This window comes from Heloderma suspectum, chromosome 2 (assembly GCF_057233095.1).
Source record: "Heloderma suspectum isolate Gila_16-S chromosome 2, 16-S_ref, whole genome shotgun sequence".
NCBI lineage: Eukaryota > Metazoa > Chordata > Lepidosauria > Squamata > Helodermatidae > Heloderma > Heloderma suspectum.
The window spans coordinates 266,279,043-266,300,692 of record NC_139459.1 but is presented as its reverse complement, the minus strand read 5'-3'; the positions used below and the strand labels follow the sequence as shown (position 1 = coordinate 266,300,692).

The window sequence follows — 21,650 nt, the reverse complement described above, 5'->3', positions numbered from 1 at the left end:
ACCTATAATATGGAACCTATGTGCAAACTCTTTTGTCTTGCATCTCAATCCTATACATATATACTCAGAAGCAAGTCCCCCTGGAGTTCAAAACCACAGACCAATAGGAAAGAGTTTTCTAGTATACTATGGTTAATTCTAAGAAATATAAGAAGAGCCACAACTCACCAGGGATTTTGCTGTTTTCTCAGCTCTGTCTTTGGCAAGGTTGTAGCCGCAGCTGGGACAGATCCTTGGCTTGTGCCGATTAGTGTATACATAATTGCAAGAAGGATTCTTACATTTCCCTCTCCCACGAGATGTTGCCAACCCCAAATCCTACAGAGACAGATCATATATTTTACAGATCATTTATTTTACATGTATCACAAGGCTACTAGACTTAACATACAACTATGCTACCTGTTTTCCCAGAATATGTAAAAATCAGCAAGATAAAATCAAGGCACTGGTCACTGTCCTGCCACCCAGCTAAAACTGTTTGTTTTAGCATTAACTCCAAGTACTACAAGCAGTTATCTAGAAGATATTCATGAAAACACAATCAGAGTACTAGATGCTGGTGTTAATGAAGGGGAAAATGGAGGCAAGGGAGTACTAGAATTCCACTAGGATGCCAAGGAAAACCAAGCCTATAAGGTATTAATGTCAAATCAGATAACACCTTTACATTTTACATTTCACAGCATTACTATGAGCTACCAGTGGGTGAGAAATGAAAACCACACACGCTCTCCGACTAGAAGCTGTGATGTTTCTGGGTAAATCAAATTGTAAACACTTAGGGATGGAAACCACACCCAGATATAATCCAAGAGGTGAGGGAGGTAGAAGCTGACCTAGAAACCAAGTCATAAGGGGCTGTGAGGCTCAAATCATGGTTAGCAACACCTTTCACTCTGAATAAAAGTCAGCCAAGCTCAGTAGCGACCTGGAGGAGTTTTCATGCCACGCCAGTGAAGTAGTTCATATAAACTGAACCGACCCAAATTCCTGACCACTTTCTAAAACAAAAGTCTTCAAAAAATTTTTTTAAATGAAGTTGGAAGGGCTTGGACAGCATCCAAGTTGACAGGCCACAATTCACCAATGCCTATTTGTTAGACAAACATGGGTTCCCTGTCTGCTGAAACACGAAAAACACCATGGTTGTTCTCCTTTGTATCTAGTCACAGAAAACAAAAGACAACTCATGTATGGCATTCTTAGGAGATATCTAATGACTAAAGTTCTTACCAATGTTACAGTGCAGCTGTACTTATAGGAAGGGAATACATCTGGTTTGACCTCCACCACTTTGACCTGAGATGCCAAGCTGTTTGTGCTGCCAGGGAGCTTTAGATTGAGAGCAAGAGAGAAACAACATTAAGTTAGATGCACTGTGAGAAGTTCTACTAGACTGCAATCTCTCCCTGAAAGACATTTGACTTTTTCCCTCCCCACATCACCAAACCTCTGGTCTCAAATGTGCATCATTTTATTATTCATTAACACTCTACACAATGTACATGGAATAGGAAGCTGTTTTCAAGCTCACACTGTGCATCGACCTGTACATTCAACAAATGGAGGAGCACACACAAGGAATAGCAAGCCTAGAGCTTGCAAATGGAAGACCACATTAATCCTGAGAATGTATCTTCTCAAAGTTAGACCTAATGTTGTCTTACAGGTTCTTGACTGCACAAACCAAATGCCTACAAATGCATGTTTGAACCTGAGTAGGCCTTGCACATATGAACTGCCTGCCATAAAACAGGCCTGGATGAATTATCAGGGTGGTGTCTATTCCTTTATGAAATCTGCATATGCATCTCTCAGTTAACACCATGCATGGGGGAAAGGTGACTTGCTCTCACACCTCACTACATGGAGAAACTACATGCTAAGACAAAGACTGTGTTCGCACAACTTGCTACCCCACACTCAGTGGCTGAATGTGGGTTGTTGTTAAATGGTGGGTTGTTTGTTGAACCACAGGTCAACGTGTTGTCTGAACCTAGGACATTTTCCACAGGGTGGCTTGTTAACCATCCAGTGTGGCTTATTTTTCTCAAACAAGCCACCTTGAGAACCCATGGTTTGTTGTTGGGTTGTTCAAGATGGTTAACAAGCCATCCTCTTCCCTCCCCATTGCCTTTTCCTTGTGTGTTGTGTCTTTTTTAGATTGTAAGCCTGCGAGCAGGGATTGTCTTCTTTGTTCATTGATTGTAAGTCACTCCAGGAGCCTTTTTTTGGCTGAGGAGCGGGATAAAAATATAATAAATAAATAAAAATGTCCTGGATTCAGACAACACACTAACCCATGGTTCAACACAACCCATACTTAGCCACTGAGTGTGGGTTGGTGTGTTGTGTGAACAGCCGTGATGTGTGAACTGACAGGGGGAAAAGAAAAGAATTCACTACAGGCCAGAACACTCAAACGCATGCTGAAGTTTCTTCTGGAGAATATATTAGCCAGTATGGTGTAAAAGTTAGAGGTTCAGACTAGGACTGGGGAGACCCAAGTTCAAATCTCTGCTAAGCCATGAAGCTCACTGGATGACCTTGGGTCATACGATAAAATGGAGGGTTGGAACAACATATGCTACCTCCACTTCTTGGAGGAAAGATGGGATAAAAGTCCACGCCTACTGAATAGTGAAATTAAGTTAAGTGTATCACACATTCTGTTGACTATTTTTATATTTACAAAACAGTATGTGAGAAGTATTTCCAAGTTCTTCAAGACTCTTAGCCTTTCAGGAATCTCAAGGCACCAACAGCTCTAGGCTAGAGATTGATGCTTGCAGTGTAAATCACGCTAAAATTTACCCACTATGTAGACTAGTTCTAATTTCTCTCACTCTTCATATTAGAAAACAGAATCCCATTATGTGCCAATAAGCACATTCCATTGTAGCCACAGCTGGGTAGCTACATTCCAAGACAACGGAAGAGCAAACATTTAGGCAAAACCCACTATTACCTTGTGCTCTTCAACACTGGGTGGTTGCAGGGGAGACTGACCCAGCTGCTTCAGGGTACTAGGCTTCAATCCTGAGATTCTTACAGGGGAATTTTGTTCTTAAACAAACACAAACATGAAAGTTTAACACAGGTAAAAAATACAACAGTATGCTGAGTTTTACCGTTTAGCAAATGCCGTATGGGATATATTGTAGCAAACCATCTCTGAATCTCAAGGAACTAAGCCCAGATTTGCAGACCTTTTCTTACAAGGGCAGATGAAACTGATACACAGTAGAAGGGTAAAGCTGGTTTTGATGGGAAGTCATGCTCCAAGCCTTCCCTTAAGCAGGTTTCCCAGAGTAACACTAACAGTCACACACAGCCAACATAATTCTAGATGTAGCAAGTCATGGCCTACCATTCAGAAAGTACAGTTTCCCCCACCAAGTATGAACTGCAGCCCCTGTTTTACCATTGTTTGTAAATGACTGTCTGCAAGAGGGCTGCTCCGTACTGGTTTCTCTCGCCAAGCTGACAGGGGCAGGCAAAATCGCCCTCGTGGGTCTTGCCGCAGCCAGCAAGGAAGGCTTGGGTCTTGCTTTGCTCCTCTGCTCCTGCCCCTTGGGTGCAGGGCCAAAAGCATCACCTCTGAAAGGAGAACAAATGCAGCTGAGAATTCTCTATGTCACTTATGCCAACAACAGTCACAGCCTGCTTGAGGGACACAGTTGCTGCCTTGAAATTTCTCTTACCATGCTAGCTGTCAAAATGAGACACTGAAAAAATAGCTAGCTTGGGCTTACAGACAAACAGACAGGAATCTGTTGCAAACGACTCCGAAAAGGCTGGAAGGCAAAACCAGTCTTGGATTGCACCGAGAAAAGCCTTGTTTATTTTTGATCCAAGTTATGAGTACCGCTGCAAGATACATGTAATTCTATAGAACATCTATCATCCAAACAAACTTGACTTACCCTGTGGGATGTTTCATGGCAGAGGGTGGGTTTGAAAGAAAGTTGGCAGTATTCACCATCTCAGTGGATGGCTGTGTCTCCAATCCCTCATTCTCCCTCTCCTTTGGGTCTAAGGGAGGGTCTACCTGTGCAATGCCCTCTTGAAGCTGAATGACTGCAGTGGCATTTCCTTGCTCCTCTGGCTGCAGGTTGTTTGCAAGGATGTGAGCCTCAGAGATTATCACTTCCTCCCACTCAGTCTCCTGCACCGGCCCTCCAGCAGGGGCTGCATTCAGAAGCTGGGTGACAGCTTCAGAGCTCTCCAGTGTAGATTTAGAGGCACTGTCCTGAGCCACTGCCTTTCCCAAGGCTAATGGCTGCTGACTCCGTTTGGGCCCCAACGTTTTTACATGCACAGATGAAATTGGCTCAGATTTGCCTTTTTGCTGTTTTTCCTGAAATGCAAAAATAACCACCCAAAGTCAACAGTGCATATCCTTCATATTCAAGTTCAGCTGACAGACATGAAGGGAAAAACTGAATTATTAATATTTGAGGAGTAAACACTAACATTACAAAGCAAGCCTACTGTTCCCCCATCATGTCATACATACTTGGACCATTTTCTGTATTTCTTTTCCCTATTTACAGTCTGAAAACACATATAGGAAAGCTGCCAGATGAACACACATGGCTCCAATATGTGCATTGTTTAGATATCAAATGGAGCATGTGCAGACCTGGAAGAGCCCGTGTCACCTTGACACGTGTCAGTCAAAATACTACTATTCAGGTCCAATTCTTGTATCATAGGTGCTTCATGGAAAGCTGTTCAAAAGGCTTCCATGGAGCAGCTGATCCATGTGGCTTCCACAACGATAATGCCGAGAAAACAACAAAGAAACAATTTTGGCAGAAAGGCAGAATATAAATGTAATGAACAAATAAAACTCTGGCAGTTTAGTATCTTCCTTTATTATTTTTGTCACAATCACCTGGAAGTACACCACAGACTACTATCCATCAGCACATCACAGTCCAGAAGCTGGAGAAATAAATGACAGCTGGATCTCTTCTATGTTTTGTTAGCTGCTTTTTAGTGCTAAAGATGTGAGATATAAATCCATTCATAATAAATAAATGAGACTGGTAAAGACTTAGGACTTATTTATTTATTTGCAGTAATTCAGTTTGTTTTTAAAAAAAGCTTATTAAAAAAAAGTGGGACCACAGGAAACACACAGTGAGTCTCAGCTTCAGACTGGCTCTAGTGCTTTGGCTTTAATTTGTATTACAGATTTTACCTGTTTTGTGAGCAACCATATTAGACCAAAAGGCAGAATAAAAAAACTTTGAATGAATAAAGTAAATAGTCAAATATCATTCTTCATCTATATGTAACTATCAAATACATCAAGAAAAGAAACCACCTTTCAGCAGGTCAGAGAGAAACATGACTTTTAAAATGGAGCTTGAGCCTCAGAAAACAATTATTTTAATTGATTAGACCCAATTCAGCCTGAGGTAAAAAGAGCAATTCTCCACTTGGAGATTAAAAAATAATTGCACTGGCAATTGTGAAAGTATGGAGTCAATACTTCCAATATCTTTCTTGCTAAATACAAAGGCTCTGAAGAAAACTTGAGAATTAAAGCAGAAAAGCTAGATGCAGTGGCACATTTTCCATAATTTGAACTATACCTTTGGAATCCATTTCCCTCCGAGAAAGTTCCCACACAGTGGGCATTTTGGTGGCTTGTGTCTCGTCACATAAGTAAAGGAACAGCCAGGATTGGAGCAATTTCCATGACCTCTGCGAGTGTAGGTAGTTGTCTGTTGAGAGGATGTGAATTAATTTACAGAACTATATCAGTATTGGATGTTTCCTTCCTGTCATAAAATATACTCAGATCATTATGGGCCTTCAAAACGAACACTCAATACAAATAACTACATGCTGTATTGTTGATAAGCTTCCTATAATTCCAAGTATTTTGCTTGTCCACAGAGATAGGAAATGTGTGTTTTATTCAAGATTTGGGAGGACAGCAGGGAAGTTTCAGAAGGCAATATATCTAGGCCCATAATACTTTTTAAACTAGTAAATGTGTTAGGTAATATATCAATAAGAAATTGATGTAGTCATGTGGAAAGAAAATAAACATAGGCAATATGCTTTCTCAATACATGAAACAGCCATCCAAACAGGTTACTGCTGGATGGCTACAGAAAAAAAAAGACCGCATCACATTACTTGTGCAGGATCACATTCACTACTTCACTTGGATCCCTGTTCTGCATAACCACATGCAGCTCACATTACCCAGAGTTACCAGGTTCTATTAGAGAGGATGTGACAAGTTCACCATTTTCCCTTTGATCCCACCAAATTGCTGAAAACAGTAATAACCCTTCATTTTAACATTTCTGCTCATATTATATAATTCACACAACACTGCTGTACATCTGCATTTGATTTATAAGAAGTACTACTTCTTTCTACTGGAATGAAATGGAAGGACAGGAAGCATTAAATTGTTGTGCAACTGTAGCCAGCACCTCCTGGAGAACAGGCAGAAACTGAGATTCAGACAGCCAAAGGGCAAGAGGACAGACCACACAGTAAATGCTACTACTTGTTTCACAGATTAGGTTAAAACATTACCTATTTCATGAAGAAAGCATTAGATTTGCTTTTTTCAGGAATTATGCATTATAGCAAAAATGAACTGGTTACTATTATTTTTGTATTTATAGAGCAACTAGAAGTGTTCCAATTTTCCTGCTTCACTGAGTTGGACAAAGGCTTTGATTATTAAGAGAGCAAGCCTAAATGGGATGGGGTGAGCAAGGTGGTAGATTCTTCGCCATAACCAAAGGCTGGCCAGCTCATGCCAGCCAGGGTGGGAAGGGTGTTTTCACCAGGCTTTGCAGCCCATTGGATCTTCGTTATTCAGAAACTGAAGTCAAGGAGGAGGGGGGAATTAGTTATGCCAGCTCCAGGGGCAACTTTTGGGAAACAGTGGGGCTTTAGATCCAATGGATCCAAAGCTGCCTCCATCTGCTGTATTTCAAGGCCTACTGCCTGTGGTAAATGAATGTCTGTGGAGCTTTCCATGGTTGTAATTGGGGCCTCCGGGGTGGATGTGGTCCCCACACCACCAGAGGGGCACCTCTGCCCCATCCTAACCCTTGTCAATCAGTGGAACTGGTAGCTAGGATTCCTCTGCTTGATATTAGTGTTGCCCATCCGCAAACACTGGCCACTTATTTATTAAACAAAGGCACCAATTCATTAACAAGGCAGAGGCTTTGCCTATTTCACTGAGTAGGATCGCCTCTTTCATGAAAAATAGCATCACTTCACTTTATTCATGAATGCTTGCTCCTGGCTGGAACACAAATGGGAGAAAGAACCAACCATGGTGAACATGGACCCTTCTTTGCGCATCCTCCCAGCTCAGTTCCTACCCTCACCCCTCTGGATCCTTTAAGCTGTGAAGCAGACTGTCTCTTTAAACCGCTAGACAGCTTGGTTGTTTTGACACAGCTCACTCAGCATCAGTCACCACAGTGCACTGGCCTACCAGGTCCCCGGGGTTATGGGGCAAGGGGCATTTATGCCACATGGCAGACTTGCCCAGCTGTGCTCGCTTTCATGGAATCGATACTCAGATGTAGATTTGAATACAAATGCCACTGAACACAATGCAGACAGACCACCAGCACTGCAGTGTGTATTTGAATGTGCATCCCTATACAGCCCTCCTACCCCCAACACACAAAACTGAGGATCCACATTTGTTTATTTTGCGCCCCCGCCCCCCGTCTTCTTTGGAAAGTTGGTCTCACATTTTGATGCAGGAACTTATGCCTAAGGGACAGAAGCCAAAGCTCAGTGTTGCAGCACGTGCATTGCATATACTCCAAAGTTCCAGATTCAAGGAAAGCCTGAGACCTGGGAGAACTGCTGCAAATCAGGACAGGCAGTAATCACACTAACAAATAGCCTGTTCTGTATAAGGCAGCTCCTTAGCCTGCCCTACATATAATTAATATAATACACTTCCAAGAGAGATTGCATCAGCATTTCCTTTACTGACCAGTTTGATTGATGCTGGATTTTCCAGAATAGAATGGGCTGGCAGAGGTAGCATAATGAACTGTGCAGTAGGTGTTGAAGAATTACTTTCTTCTCTATCCTACAAAAAGAAGAGAGAACAAGATAATCAAGCAATTTCTATTTTCTATGTTCTGGTCATTTCTCTCCCCACCCCACCCCACCCCCAACACAAACACACACTATCAACATAAAATTGACAAAACATATTACACAAAGACAACAAGGTACCAGTAGTTAACATCTACAGATGCAGCCACCCTGATCTGCCAAGCTACCGTAGGACAGGAGAGATTTGGTTTTTAGGTATCAAACATAGTGCTCAACTACAGCAGCCTTCCCCAACCTGGTGCCCTCCAGAGGTTTTGGAACTCAACTCCCATCCACCCCAGCCAGCATGGCCAATGGTCAGGAATGCTGGGACTTGTAATTTAAAACATATGGAGGGAATCAGGTTGGGGACGGCTGATCTAGAGGAATAAGCCTGTAATTCTATGCATATTACATTGGGAATAAGTCCCACTGACATCTGTGGTACTTGCATCTCAGGAGACATGCTGACAGGCAGTAAGCCTGTCAAAAGAGAGTCAAGAGGAAAAACTACCATAAGTTTCACTTACTCTTCTGGTTACCACCGTTACCACAGAGAGGCCATCTGAAGCCTGTGGCTGTGCCACAGTAATGCCCCCTCTGGATGCATTTGAGCTGTTAACCAGCGTCTCTTCAATGACCACACTGGCTGCTTGGTAGGGATAGCTATCCCCTACTTCCAAAGGGGCCTCATCCACGAGGACATCTCCAGCAACTTTATGTGCAGCAGGTCTGACATAATGAGACAAGATCTCTGAGGCAACAACTTCTTCTATCATGTCTGATTGAACAAATGATGCTGGGTCTTCCGGAACGCTTTCAATAGCAATGCACTGCTCAGAAATGCCAATGTGGCTGGAGTCTACAGAAAGGATGTTATGCACAGTACTGTGGGAAACACTCGTGACATTAGTAGAGGCCGTTAGTCCTTCTGATGCTGTTTGGCCCTGGGTCACGCAGAGTTCCAAGTGCTGCTTGTTCCGCTCCTCCTGGAGACTGCCTTTAGGAATAATTATGTAATCTGAACGAGGGAGGATTTTACGAAAACCTGGAATGTCCGGAACTACAGCAGACAGGGAAGACAACTTCGAGTTCTATAGAAAAAAGCAGACAGGGGAATATCAATTTGACTGTGATCTTGATGCATTCTTGGAATATCAAACAACTTCCAAAGGCAAAATGCTAGCAAGACCTCCTCTGTTTAACTCCATTTGCTCTTTCTAAGCCATAAAGCTTCAAGGAACTCCTCTATGAAAATCCACCATTGTACTCTTTCTGTAATACATGTGACTGAAACATGTTAGCATGCAGCCATTTCATGCACAGACAGGTATCGCTCATCAGCAGTTTTTGTAGACGGTTATGCATGCTTCCCATGTGTCTGCTTATATTTGACAAAAATCTAATGATCTATGATGTTAGAGTGCAGTGAATCAAATATTAATCTAGTTACTCTCTTAAGCATTTTCATTATGATAAGCCTCCTGACACTGATCTATTGTAAATGGGGCTGATGAAATATTTAAGTTCCCCTGTGTTTGTACCAGACGTTTTAGGCCCCCAGACTACAAGGAAAGTTGGATTTTCCATCCAGTGTCATCATATGACCACAAGCCAATAGTAGAAATTGAAAGAAACCAAATGCTCCTCCACTATAAAAAAAACAACAACACAACAGTTCATCATGGCTACCTCTAAAAACAGTACTGGACCAGAAGCAGAGTTTAGAGTTAAGTGAAAAGGCCGTGAAGTTCTTAATATTTTATTTGGGTTTTTCAAGATATAGTAAAATACACCATAATGTTTTGCATGCCTGTAAGTGTCATGTGTCATAAGAAGAAACTATTTAATTACCGGGTCTAGACCTTCTTTCTCTAACTTGGCCTTCTCCAGATAATAACTCTTCTCAGCCACACTGAGCAGCCTCCAGCTCTCACTGATCTTCTTGTTAATTTCAGACTGGGGAAGATGTGGGAGTTCTTGTTGAACTTTCAGATATATATCATAATAATACAGAAGATATGCAGATCTGAAAAACAAGCAGAACTCAGACTTTTACTGCCTACTTACAAAACAGCAGAAACAACTAGATCAGCACTCATGGATTTGCTTTTCAATAAACTGTCAGAAAATATAAAAAGTATTTCATTAACAGAACTGTGTGAAGATTAGGACTGCAAGCTTTATTATTATTATATTTATTATATTTATTTATATCCCGCCTTTTCCCCAATACTGGGACTCAAGGCAGCTTTACAACATTGAAACGTGTATAATTAAAACCTACAAATAGAAATATAAATACAAGTGTACAAAAGTTAAAAATATAATTAAATCATCAATATTAAAATTGTAAAAATATTAAAACATTAAAAGATAACAAGAAAAATAGTATCCATCCATCATATTTTCACAGGTCCAGACTAGTTACCCCCAAAGGCCTGCTGGAACAAAAAAAGTTTTTACATGCCTACGAAAGCATATCAAGGAGGGTGCCACTCTTGCCTCCCTGGGAATGGAGTTCCAGAGCCTTGGGGCAGCCACCGAGAAGGCCCTCTCCTACGTTCCCACCAGGCTGTGATGGTGGTGGGACAACGAGAAGGGCTTCCCCGGAAGATCTCAGGGCACGAGTAGGCTCATGGGGAGAATACGGTCTTTCAGATAACCTGGACCCAAAGCTGTATAGGGCTTTAGAGGACTTGACCAGCACTTTGAATTGTGCCCGGAAACAGAATGGGAGCCAGTGAAGCTGTTTTAACAGGGGAGTTGTATGCTCCCTGTAACCAGCCCCAGTCAGCAGTCTGGCAGCAGCTCTTAGAACCAGCTGAAGTTTCCGAACACTCTTCTGAGGCAGCCCCACATACAGTGCATTACAGTAATCCAAACGGGATGTAACTAAGACATGTGTTACTATGGCCAAGTCAGACATCTCAAGGAACAGGCACAGCTGGCGCACTAGCTTTAACTGTGCAAATGCACACCTGGCCACTGCTGAAACCTGGGCATCTAGGCTCAGGGCTGAATCCAGAAGTACACCCAAGCTGCAAACCTGTGTCTTCAGGAGGAGTATAACCCCATCCAGCACAAGCTGGATCCCTATTCCCTGATCTACCTTTCAACTGACCAGGAGCACCTCTATCTTGTCTGGATTAAGCTTCAATTTGTTTGCCCTCATCCAGTCCATTACTGCTGACAGACACTAGTTCAGCACCCCAACAGCTTCCTTGCAATTAGATGGAAAGGAAAAGTAGAGTTGGATGTCATCGGCGTATTGGTGACACCGAACCCCGAAACTCTGGACAACCTCTCCCAGTGGTTTCATGTATATGTTAAATAGCATGGGGGACAAAGCAGAACCCTGAGGGACTCCACAAGCCAATGGCCAGGGAGTCGATCAGAAGTCCCTCAGCACCACCTTCTGGGTCCGCCCCTCCAAGAACGAATGGAGCCACTGTAAAACAGTGCCTCCAAGTCCCATCCCAGTGAGGCGGCCCAGAAGGATACCATGGTTGATTCAGCAAACCACAGCCCCTAATCCTATACATGCTCAATGAGTTCAAGGGGACTTATTACAAAGTAAGTGTGCAGCCTGAGGTTGCAATCTTATGCACTTTTACTTGGAAGAGTAAAAACTATTAATCTCAGAAGGGCTTGTTTCCAAGTAAACGTGCATACAACGAGGTTATAAATCAACTGAAGTATTGGTTGGTTAACTGATGGAACTGTAAGTTAAGGGCATGCTAGTTTGTCTTTTGAGGCTATTTTGGTTCTGGTGTAACTTTCCCCAAGGAATGAAAAAGAAAATATTATTAGATGTCCTCTCTTCACAATGATCAGTATCTTTTGTTTATTGAATTAGTTGCCAGCATATGATGATACAGCCACTATGCCAAAGCTAAGCAGGTCTCAGTCTGCTAAGTGACTAGATGGAAGCCAGCCTGAGAATCCCATTTTTGTCAACTTGAGTTCCATGATGGAAGAAAAGCAGGATATACGTGTACTAAACACATCGGTAAATAATAAGAGTATAAGCAGGGAAAAAGAACTATCACCCTTTTTTTCTCTCAAAGAAAATATATGGTATGCTATAATAAATTGTTAGCATTAATTAACAAAATTAACAATAAGGTGCTTCCCCCATCGTTATCTCCAATAATTCAACATTAGTTATTTTATCAAAAGCACAGAAACAGTGCTTACGGTGCTTGACAATACAATTTGACAAAATTAATACAAATTTTGTGTTAATTTACATACAGGGCTGTGCAATCTATGGCCCTCCAGATGTTTTGGCCTATAACTCCTATCATCCCTCAGCACTGGCTATGCCGGCTAGGGCTGATGGGAGTTGTAGGCCAAAACATCTGAAGGGCCACAAGTTGCCTACCCTCCCAAACAAAATACATAGTTTTTTAATTGTAACCACAACTTTTAAATGAAATACTTAATACTCAAGCACAGAATTGAATATGAAGCACAGCTAAAATAGAAAATAACATTCAGACTCTGGGAAGAAAGACAAATATTCCTGTTAGGACACCATGAATGCATTAGTGTGATCCTCAAATTTGCAAGGTTTGAGCCCAAATTCCGTAGCTTTCCATTTCCCCCCATTTGCTCTAATGGCTGTAAAAGAAGCACTGTGTGATTAACAATGACACAAATATATGTGTGCTTTTCCTCTTGAATACCTGTCTCTTCCTCTTTCAGTATGCACTAGAAAAATTTTGCCCTCTCAAAGAATACTTTTGGTCACCCAATCAGATCACAGTAGATTCAGATCACCGACTAAAGGAAGTACTTCTTCACACAAGAGATAATTAATTTATGGAATTCACTAGCGTAGGATATGGGGATGGCCACTAGCTTAAATGGCTTTAAAACAGATTTAGACAAATACATGGAGAACCAGATTATTGCAGGCTATAAGCCTTAATATCAGACACGTTCAGAAGCGGAAAGCCCCTAAATACTAGTTTCTGGGGGACAACAGTGAGAAAGGGGGATTGCCTTCATGCCCTGCTGTTGGGATGCCCAGAAGGACCTGACTAGCTATTGCGTGAAACAGAATGATGGAATAGATGGGCTCATGGTCTGATCCAGCAGACCTCTTCTTATGTCCTTTTTCCTGATGTGTACCTGCAGATTTGAAGTATACCTCATGTAATGCTTTCCTTCCCCAATTTCGGGTTCTGCAAAACAGAATAGCAAGAAGCCTCTGTACAGGAAGCTTTTCTTTCACTCTTGTCAGGATTCTCACTGAGCTAGTCACCATGGACCCAGTTGTTGTAAAGCATCAGGATATGTGTAATAAACTTTACATTTTCCCACCCAATCCCATTTGTTCCAGTCTTTCAGCCTCAAAGCCCTTCTTCTATAAAATGATTTGGTCTAGCACTTAGATGCATGCTTCAGGGCCTGAACCTGAGATAAACATGGGAAAAGTCTGTGTAAGGGACAGAATGAGTGCCTACCCTGACCTCACTCACTCTTGTTTTCATACAGAGAGAGTGTGTAAGGGGCATCTAAGCACTTATTTATAGACCAGAAAATGCACTTTCTCTGCCTTGTTGCAACAAGCTTTTATTATAAATGAGACAGGAGTTCTTTCAGGCACTCAAGAGTTTGGATTGCCTCTGAAAAGAATCATTTTTCTACCAAAGTCCCACAAGACTTACTACTTTGACAGTGGAATCCTATACACATCTACTCAAAAGCCCCACTGAGTTCAATAGGACTTAATCCCAGATAAGCGGATGTAGGATTACAGCCTAAGTCATGGAAACAAAGTTCAACATTTAAATATTTCCTGTCGAGTTTCTAGCAAAAGATATTCTGAGTATAAGAGTCATTTGCACTATGAAAATTTTGCAAAAACCTAGCTACATTTTCCTGCCCATTATAGGATTTTTTCTATTCACAACACCAGACTCTTGACTTCTTTTTTTGCCTCCTTATGAACAAGACCTACTTTAATTGAACATTCATTTTAGGCAAAAGTAAGCACATTAAACACCAGTAATCCCAAGAACAAAGCTGCTCGTAGGATATACAGTTATTGGGAAGAGGGAAGTCACTCACCTGGGTTTTTTAGACTTTTCCCCTTGATCTCCAGGACTTCTATATTTCTTCTTCTTTTTAGATGGCACTGGAGATGCATAGGTGTATGTGCTTTCTATCTCCTCCATTACTACAGTTACTTCGCTGCCATCATATGCAGCCTCCATTGCTAGACAGAAATCCTAAGAAGTTATACACTCCCCGCATCCTTGTGTTATAAATACCAAACATTGATCCTCTTGCTTTCTAATGCTTTTAAAAGCCAGAAGGTCCAGATCCTCTATACTTCAATATCACAAAGCATTTGAGATATTGCTTTCAAATATAGTGCAGAAATTAAATATACTCCCGACAGCCTCCAGTACAGTAGTTATTATAACGATGAGATCTAAATGTCTCTCAAATTTTAAAAAGACAGTTTAAAATTGACAATTGAAGTTCAGCCCTAACTAGCTGCAGACCAATGGTCTGAGTGCATTTGTAAAAGAAACCTAGGACTACTTTACACATGGTTATTTCTTATATAGATAACGTTTGTGCCAAGAGGCCACATATATGAGCTTGTACACTGCATGTATGACAAATCCACCTATTTTGTTGCATTGACATTCAGGGAAGCCACAGTAGGCTGCAAATTAGCAACACAGACACAGATGTGAACATCATATGACGTATGAGCACAATTCACATGACATACATCTGTGTAAAAAAAAAAAAAGATTGTACACGTAAAGCAGCCCTTCGAGATCTGAATTGGTTTGCTATGGTGAAATGTTCATTACAAAAGCTACAGTTGGTCATTCATTAATACAACAGCAAAACAAGACAGACTCTTCATGAAGCCTAGGAACGCTGGTTTGCAGCACACCACAGCTTTGAAGGCTAAGCAAAATGCTTCTATTATTGCTTCCCTGATAGTTTCTGCTTTTACTTCTGCCCTGCAAAGTCAGTTGTTCAAAATGTAATGAATAACTGAATGATAATGTCAAAGAAAATAATATATGTAAATCCAGAAAAAAATATTACCAACATATGGAGTTAAACGTAAAGGGCTCACACTAAATCAAGAGGGGCTTGCCCAGTGCAACAGAACAAAAAAGGTGAACGCTTTTAGATAGGTTTTTGCCCAAGTAGGTGCAATTCTCTTATTCACTCGGGGCAGGGTGTTTGTGTTTTAAGTCACTCCCTTTCCTCAAACAGGTGTGAGTCTTCCAGAGCCCAGTCTTCCACCCCACATCTAACACCCTCATCTCTTAAGTTAGTGCAGCATCGACTGGCACAGAGGCTGGTGCTCTACCCCGGCGGCGTCCCTGCCCCCCTGTACTGTTGTTGCTGCTGGTACTAAAACCAGTGCTGAACCGAAGCGACCAGACGCGCCTTGCATGGCTCTCTATGGACGGGGCGCGCCAGGACTCACTTGAGGACGCGGGACGAGCCGCTCATATCCCAGCGGAGAAGAACCCCGCCGCCCAAGCATGCCTAAGAGCAGGGCCAGGCCACCCCGCTCGCGCCTCGCAAGGACGCTGTAACAACCAGGAACAGGAGGCGCCTCAATAACTACGCCGGGAGAGGGTCCCTTAAACCAGGCACCGTGCCGGAAGTTCTACTTCGACAAGTTCTTCTTCCGGAGGCCATAGGTTATCCCATCTGTGGACGTTCGGGTGATAGAGCCGAGAGCGACAGGATTTCCATCATAGGCAAAAGCCATAGAGTTATGACAACAGTGAGATGGAGGAGCCTGTCTAGGAGGGAGGGAATGCTATAGAGTCGTACGGAGTTCCGTGGAGCAGGGAGGCGCGAGTGCTCTTCTTTTAGGGCGCAATCCTATGCATGTTTAGACAGAGAAAGGTCTACAACTCCCAGCATTCCCCAGCCAGCGTTGCTGTCTAAACATGCATAGGACTGCGCCCTTAGTGTAGCTAGAGAGTCCGCCCCAAGTACCAACGATGTTAAATACGTATTTGAAAAGGGCCGCTGAACGCTGTCTCTTTTATTTTGAAGGAAAAGCAGATGATTAGTCAGTGTCAACCTCTTCTGTTTTCCTTGCTGTACGGCGGAGGCATGAAAAGAACAGGGGTTGGGGAAATGCCCCCAGCCAGGAAGCCCCATGGACCCGACCCTCCCACAGTGCCTTCTCAGAGCTGTGCCACTTCTGGGCGAGTGGGCAAAGAAAGGAAGGCAGCAGCTGCTCCTGCCTCCTCGCTCTTGCTCACCCTCTGGGCACCATGGCAGGGTGGACTGGGCCCATGGCGCTGCCTAGGGAAGGAGTGCAGCCTCCTCTGCCCACTCACTCACCCTCTCGGTGGTACAGCATTGAGGGCTGGTCATGGAAGGGGCAGCCACCTCATCCTGTCACTTCTCTGGATTAACCCTCTGGGTAGCACAGTGATGGGGGTTCTTCCTCTTGGGCCAGCACCTCCGCGCTATGCCATCCTGAGAGAGAGAAGGTGGGTGAGAGGGGCCGGAGCTGCCAGTGCAGTTCTGTTTTTCTCTCAGCAGCAAGGAAGGGGCAACATGGTTGCCGCTGTCTCTTAATTGCTCCCCTGCCCTCTCCCTCTGCAACAGTACCTGCTTGCACATCCTATCTCTTAGGATGATGCAGCAGGAAGGATTGGGCTTAGTGGGGTCTTCCATAGATAGTGGCTTAGCAAAAGGGGCCAGTGGCTTGCTCACTTCCCCTCTACCTCTGCCTCATCACTCACCCAATTCCCACCACCCAATCGGCTGAGGGAGACGATGAGGTGGCTGCTCCTTCAATGACCAGTCTCTGCTACAACACCCAGAAAGAAAGTGAGCAAGTGGCCAAAGTGGCTTCCTCTCTCTTGAGGCAGCATTGTGAGCTCAGTCTTCCCTGCTGTAATGCCCAGAGAAGGTGAGCAAGAAAGGAAGAGCTTTGAGCAGCCACTGCCTTCTTTTCCTGCACATTTCTCTCCCTGCCCCAAACATGGCAGAGCTCAGAAGAGAAGGCACTGCAGGGGGATGGAACCTGTTTTTTTCCAGCCTCTGCCGAAGGGGCAGAGGAAAGGAAGAGCGGTTGCTATTTACTGTTTGTCTCTCCTCACCCAGTTGGCCACTTCTCCTTCAAAATAAAAATGTAGTATGTGTAGTCAGGCCCTTAAAGTGGGGCAACAGCAGGGCTTTTGATTCAATCACAGAATGGCACCAAAGGTTAAGATGGTAACACTAATGGATATTAAAATAACTGCATTATGCTGTGTTTTTTTCCTTAGCATGAAACAATTAGGCATTTTTTCCACTCAAGATGGTAGATAAAAAGGCCAGTACCTGTTTCCACAGAGCAGGGCCTTTTTAAGACTCCAAAGAGGTCAGGGGCTGAATGTTTGGAGAAGTAACATTAGACAGCAGGCCTTTTTTTTTCTTTTTATACATCAGCGTATGAAAACAGTGAGTTTCAATACCAGTGCCCATTTATTTTGCCCTGCCTTTCAGCCAAAAAGGCTTCCAGTGTGGCTTACAGATCAATAAAACTAAGACAGGTCTTATCCTGAGGTTTAGTATCTAAAGACAACACAAAAGGAAAAAAGGGCTGGGGTGGGAAGAGGGAAAAAACATAAACTGGGCTTCTTCAATTTACACAGATATTATAATGACCAGATGAGATGGAATGGAAACAGGAGGAGCCAGAAGGAGTTGGTTTTTCAGCCAAGCAGATGGAGTGGGTCTGCTTCCCTCACTCTGCTGCAGCCTGATGGAATGTCTACTGCCAGGTGATAATTGAGGAAAGAAGTAGCAAGTTCAACAAGCATTCATGATTTGTTCTTGTACTGGTTCAGAGGAAATGGGATGGGAGAATAAAATTAGATCACAGCACACATGGCATTGGAAAACAGGTTTAAGAGCTTTCTACAAACTAGAATGCACAGGGGCTGAATGTGGCTATTGGATACTGTTTGGAGCCTCTTCCTATCCCTAACTGCAACTGATTTAAAATCAGCCAAATGTTTTCCAGCTAATGAAGACTTGCTCCCTGTCCAGTGTGTGCTACATTGTGTATTTTTATATGATGAAATCTAAGTATTTTGGAATGTAGTAAGTGATGATGACTTTAGGAGAACTGTTATAATGGGATATGGGAGTCTGATGGTAATACTGAGGGCGAGCAGTCTGTAACCGAAGTATCCTGATTGTCCCTCAGGCTCAATCAAGTTTGTTCCTATTATATTAAAAAAAAAGAATCTGCAACAATCATCCAGTGTATTTGCACTTGCCTCCCTATTAAACATTTACTACATTTTCAAATTGCCCCTCAACAGCTTCCATACCACTGATCCAAAGCATTATGTAGAGACAAGCAATTTGAAAACTTGGCACTTTCTCCACAAGTATACTTGCTTTTTAAGTATTTTTGTGTTATCCCTTTATTCCCAGTGTCTTCCAGCCAACTAGCATTTTACTGAACAGGGCAGAAGAATCAAGTAGTGCTTGTCAAAAACAGGAACAGTGAGCAAAACCAACTCCATAACCAGGTCTTCGAAAAGAAAGCTTTGAAGAAATTGGCCCTCCAAAACTTCCAATAGATTTATTATTGACCCAAAATGTTATGTATAAACAGGCATTTTGAAAACGTGGGGCTTCCTCCTTTAGCTTACTTGTATTTGTTTGTTTGTTTATTTATTGCATTTATATCCTGCCTTTTTTCCTCTTGCAAGTAACCCAAGGCGGCTTACATTATCCTCCTCCTTAATTTTATCCTCACAACAACAACCCTGTGAGGTAGGCTGGGCTGAGAGTCTGTGACTGGCCCAAAGTCACCCAATGAGCTTCTATGGCCGAGTGGGGACTAGAACTGGATCTCCCGGCTCCCACTCTCACCACTACACCATGCTGGCTCTCTTTTGTACTACTCTGTTTCCTTCAGTGTACTCCACTCAACTAGCATTATCTTGCACAGTATCGTAGAATCAAGTAGTTCTTGTCAAAAACAAGAACTCTAAATAAAACCAATTCCATAATCAGTTCTAAAAAGTAATGCATTAAGGGGAAAGTATTATAATGAAGTGCTTCTAATTTGGTTTCATCCTTTCCTAAACATTGTATATACTGGCCAGAGATGGTATGGACCTAGTTCAGAAGTTTAAATCAAAGTATTTAGGTGGGTTACTACAGAATTTCTGGATTCTGGTCAGAGGCCATGGTGTGTTTTAAAGGAAGGATCCCAGTGATGCAAACACCTTGCAAAGAGGGAGTTTTCATATTGCCCCTATGCCAAAAGTGGGTGACTTGTGGGTCTCCCAGTGTTTTGGCAGACAACTCCCAGGATCCCTCACCATTGGCTATGCTGGCTAGAGCTAATGTAAATTATAGGCCAAGACATCTGGAGGGCCATAAGTTGCCTGCCCCTGCCCTATGCCCTCATCAGTGAGTACAAATAGGGAGGTACAAGATTCACTCAATCCTTGTGTTACTGATTAGGGTGTGGTATTTTATGGAGGCATTCATGCCTCTACTCCACTTCAGCTGTCCACTTCCTCAAAGTTATTGAAGTGAATACTTCAGAAGCGAATTGTAAGGATAGAAGCTGGAGACAGCTGTGCTCACTTGTTCATCTCCTACTACCATCTCTTGGGCCAGTCTATGTTCAGGTGTTTCACTTCTAACCATTCTCAGAATGCATGCAAGGAGTGGGGACCCATGCACTAGTAGGGATGTCAGAGAATTTCGTCATGAATCTCGGGGAGGCCGAATGCCAGCGCATTTGGCCCCCCGAAATCGGTGGCGGAACGTTCTGCCACCCCCCCGCCACCCCCCGGGACAGGACTTACCTTCGACGAATCTTCCTGGCGGCGGCGGCTCCGGCGGCGGTTCGGTGGCGGCGGACGGTCTTCCGACTGGCTGCCGCCGCCGCCATTTCCAGTAAAAAAAAAAAAAAAACACCCGTGATATCACGGCTAGATTTTTAAAAAACACCGTGATGGGCTACGTAAATGTTTACGTAGCCTATCACAGCTGATTTAAAAGGAAAATAAAAACCGCGCGTATGCAAATGGCGGCGCCCATGGGCGCCGCCATTTGCGTTCCTTATTTTGGCACGTCTTAGTCTACGTAAACATTTATGTAGACTAAGATGGCGAAAATAAGGGGAACGCAAATAGCGTAGCGTCTACGCTATTTGCATTCCCCTTATTTTTTCCTTTTAAATCAATTGCCCTTATTTTTTTCCTTTTAAATCAGCCGTGATAGGCTACGTAAACATTTACGTAGTCTATCATGGCTGACTGCAGGGACGCAAACGGCGGCGGCTACGGCCGCCGCCATTTGCAGAGCCGGCCGGCCAGGATTCGGGGGGGGGGGACAGAGCGCCTCCCCCCCGGCCAGAATTTCGGGGGGAGGGACGGAGCGCCTCCCCCCCACCGCGAATGTCACCCTTCGAAAAGGTAAGTGACTTTCGTACATCCTTATCAGCACTAGCCCTACCTCAAACATCTGGCTGCAGCCTCAGACCTTCACATACTGAGTCTGAAGGTGGGTTTTTGGCACATTCAGCTGAGCACTCTCGATTCTGACTCTACATTGTCAGGAACCCTACATGATCAGAGATCCTAGTTTAGAGATAGTCTGTTATTGGATGTATTAAAAATATAATAAAGAAATAAATAATCATCAGAGTTGCTATCAATGTTGCTTCTGACTTGTGATAACAGAATTATTGCATTAATTCCTTTATATACATTATCTGTAATATTGGAACTCCCTATCTCAGCTTTCCTCAACCTGGCACCATCCAGATGTGCTAGACTACAACTCCTATCACCCCTGGGGATGATGGGAAATGTAGTCCAGCACATCTGGAGGGTGGCAGGTCAGAGAAGCAGGCCCTATCTTGTCACTCATGTTGTCTTAGAAAACTAAGAGTGCAAGGATTCAGGGAATGCTGATCAAATTTGCCAATGACACAAAATTGGGCGGGATAGCTAATGCCTTGGAAGACGGAAACAAAATTCAAAGTGATATTGATAGACTGGAGCGCTGGGCAGAAAACAACAGAATGAATTTTAATTTTAATATGCCAAGCTCTGCACCTAGGAAAAATAAACCAAATGTACAGTTCCAAGATGGGGGATATTTGGCTCAACAATACTACAAGCAAGAAGGATTTTGGAATTGTTGTAGATCACAAGCTGAATATGAGCCAAAAATGTGAAGTGGCTGCAAAAAAGGCAAATGCTATTTTGGGCTGCATTAATAGAAGCATAGCTTCCAAATCCCAGGAAGTACTAGTTCCCCTCTACTCAGCACTGGTTAGGCCTCATCTGGAGTACTGTGTCCAGTTCTGGGCACCGCACTTTAAGAAGGATGCAGACAAGCTGGAGAGGTTCCGAGGAGGGCAACAAAGATGATCAGGGGACTGGAAACAAAGCCCTATGAAGAGAGACTGAAAGAACTGGGCATGTTTAGCCTTGAGAAGAGAAGACTGAGGGGAGATACGATAGTGCTCTTCAAGTACTTGAAAG

General features: G+C 43.2%; 1 protein-coding gene across 1 annotated transcript in view; it reads right to left on the bottom strand.

Annotated features, from left to right (window-relative positions):
* Positions 1-15,798, bottom strand: part of HMGXB3 (HMG-box containing 3) — a 30,782-nt gene extending 14,984 nt beyond the window's left edge. The window contains exons 1-11 of the mRNA XM_084839148.1: positions 15,596-15,798; positions 14,200-14,347; positions 9,973-10,147; positions 8,649-9,212; positions 8,012-8,110; positions 5,610-5,741; positions 3,930-4,363; positions 3,428-3,603; positions 2,972-3,069; positions 1,237-1,335; positions 169-318 (exon numbers count right to left, since the gene is read on the bottom strand). Of these exons, the coding sequence (XP_084695274.1) occupies positions 169-318; positions 1,237-1,335; positions 2,972-3,069; positions 3,428-3,603; positions 3,930-4,363; positions 5,610-5,741; positions 8,012-8,110; positions 8,649-9,212; positions 9,973-10,147; positions 14,200-14,345 (2,073 nt within the window). The 5' untranslated portion in view covers positions 14,346-14,347; positions 15,596-15,798. The remainder of the gene's footprint in view (positions 1-168; positions 319-1,236; positions 1,336-2,971; positions 3,070-3,427; positions 3,604-3,929; positions 4,364-5,609; positions 5,742-8,011; positions 8,111-8,648; positions 9,213-9,972; positions 10,148-14,199; positions 14,348-15,595) is intronic.
* Between the last annotated feature and the right edge of the window lie 5,852 nt (positions 15,799-21,650).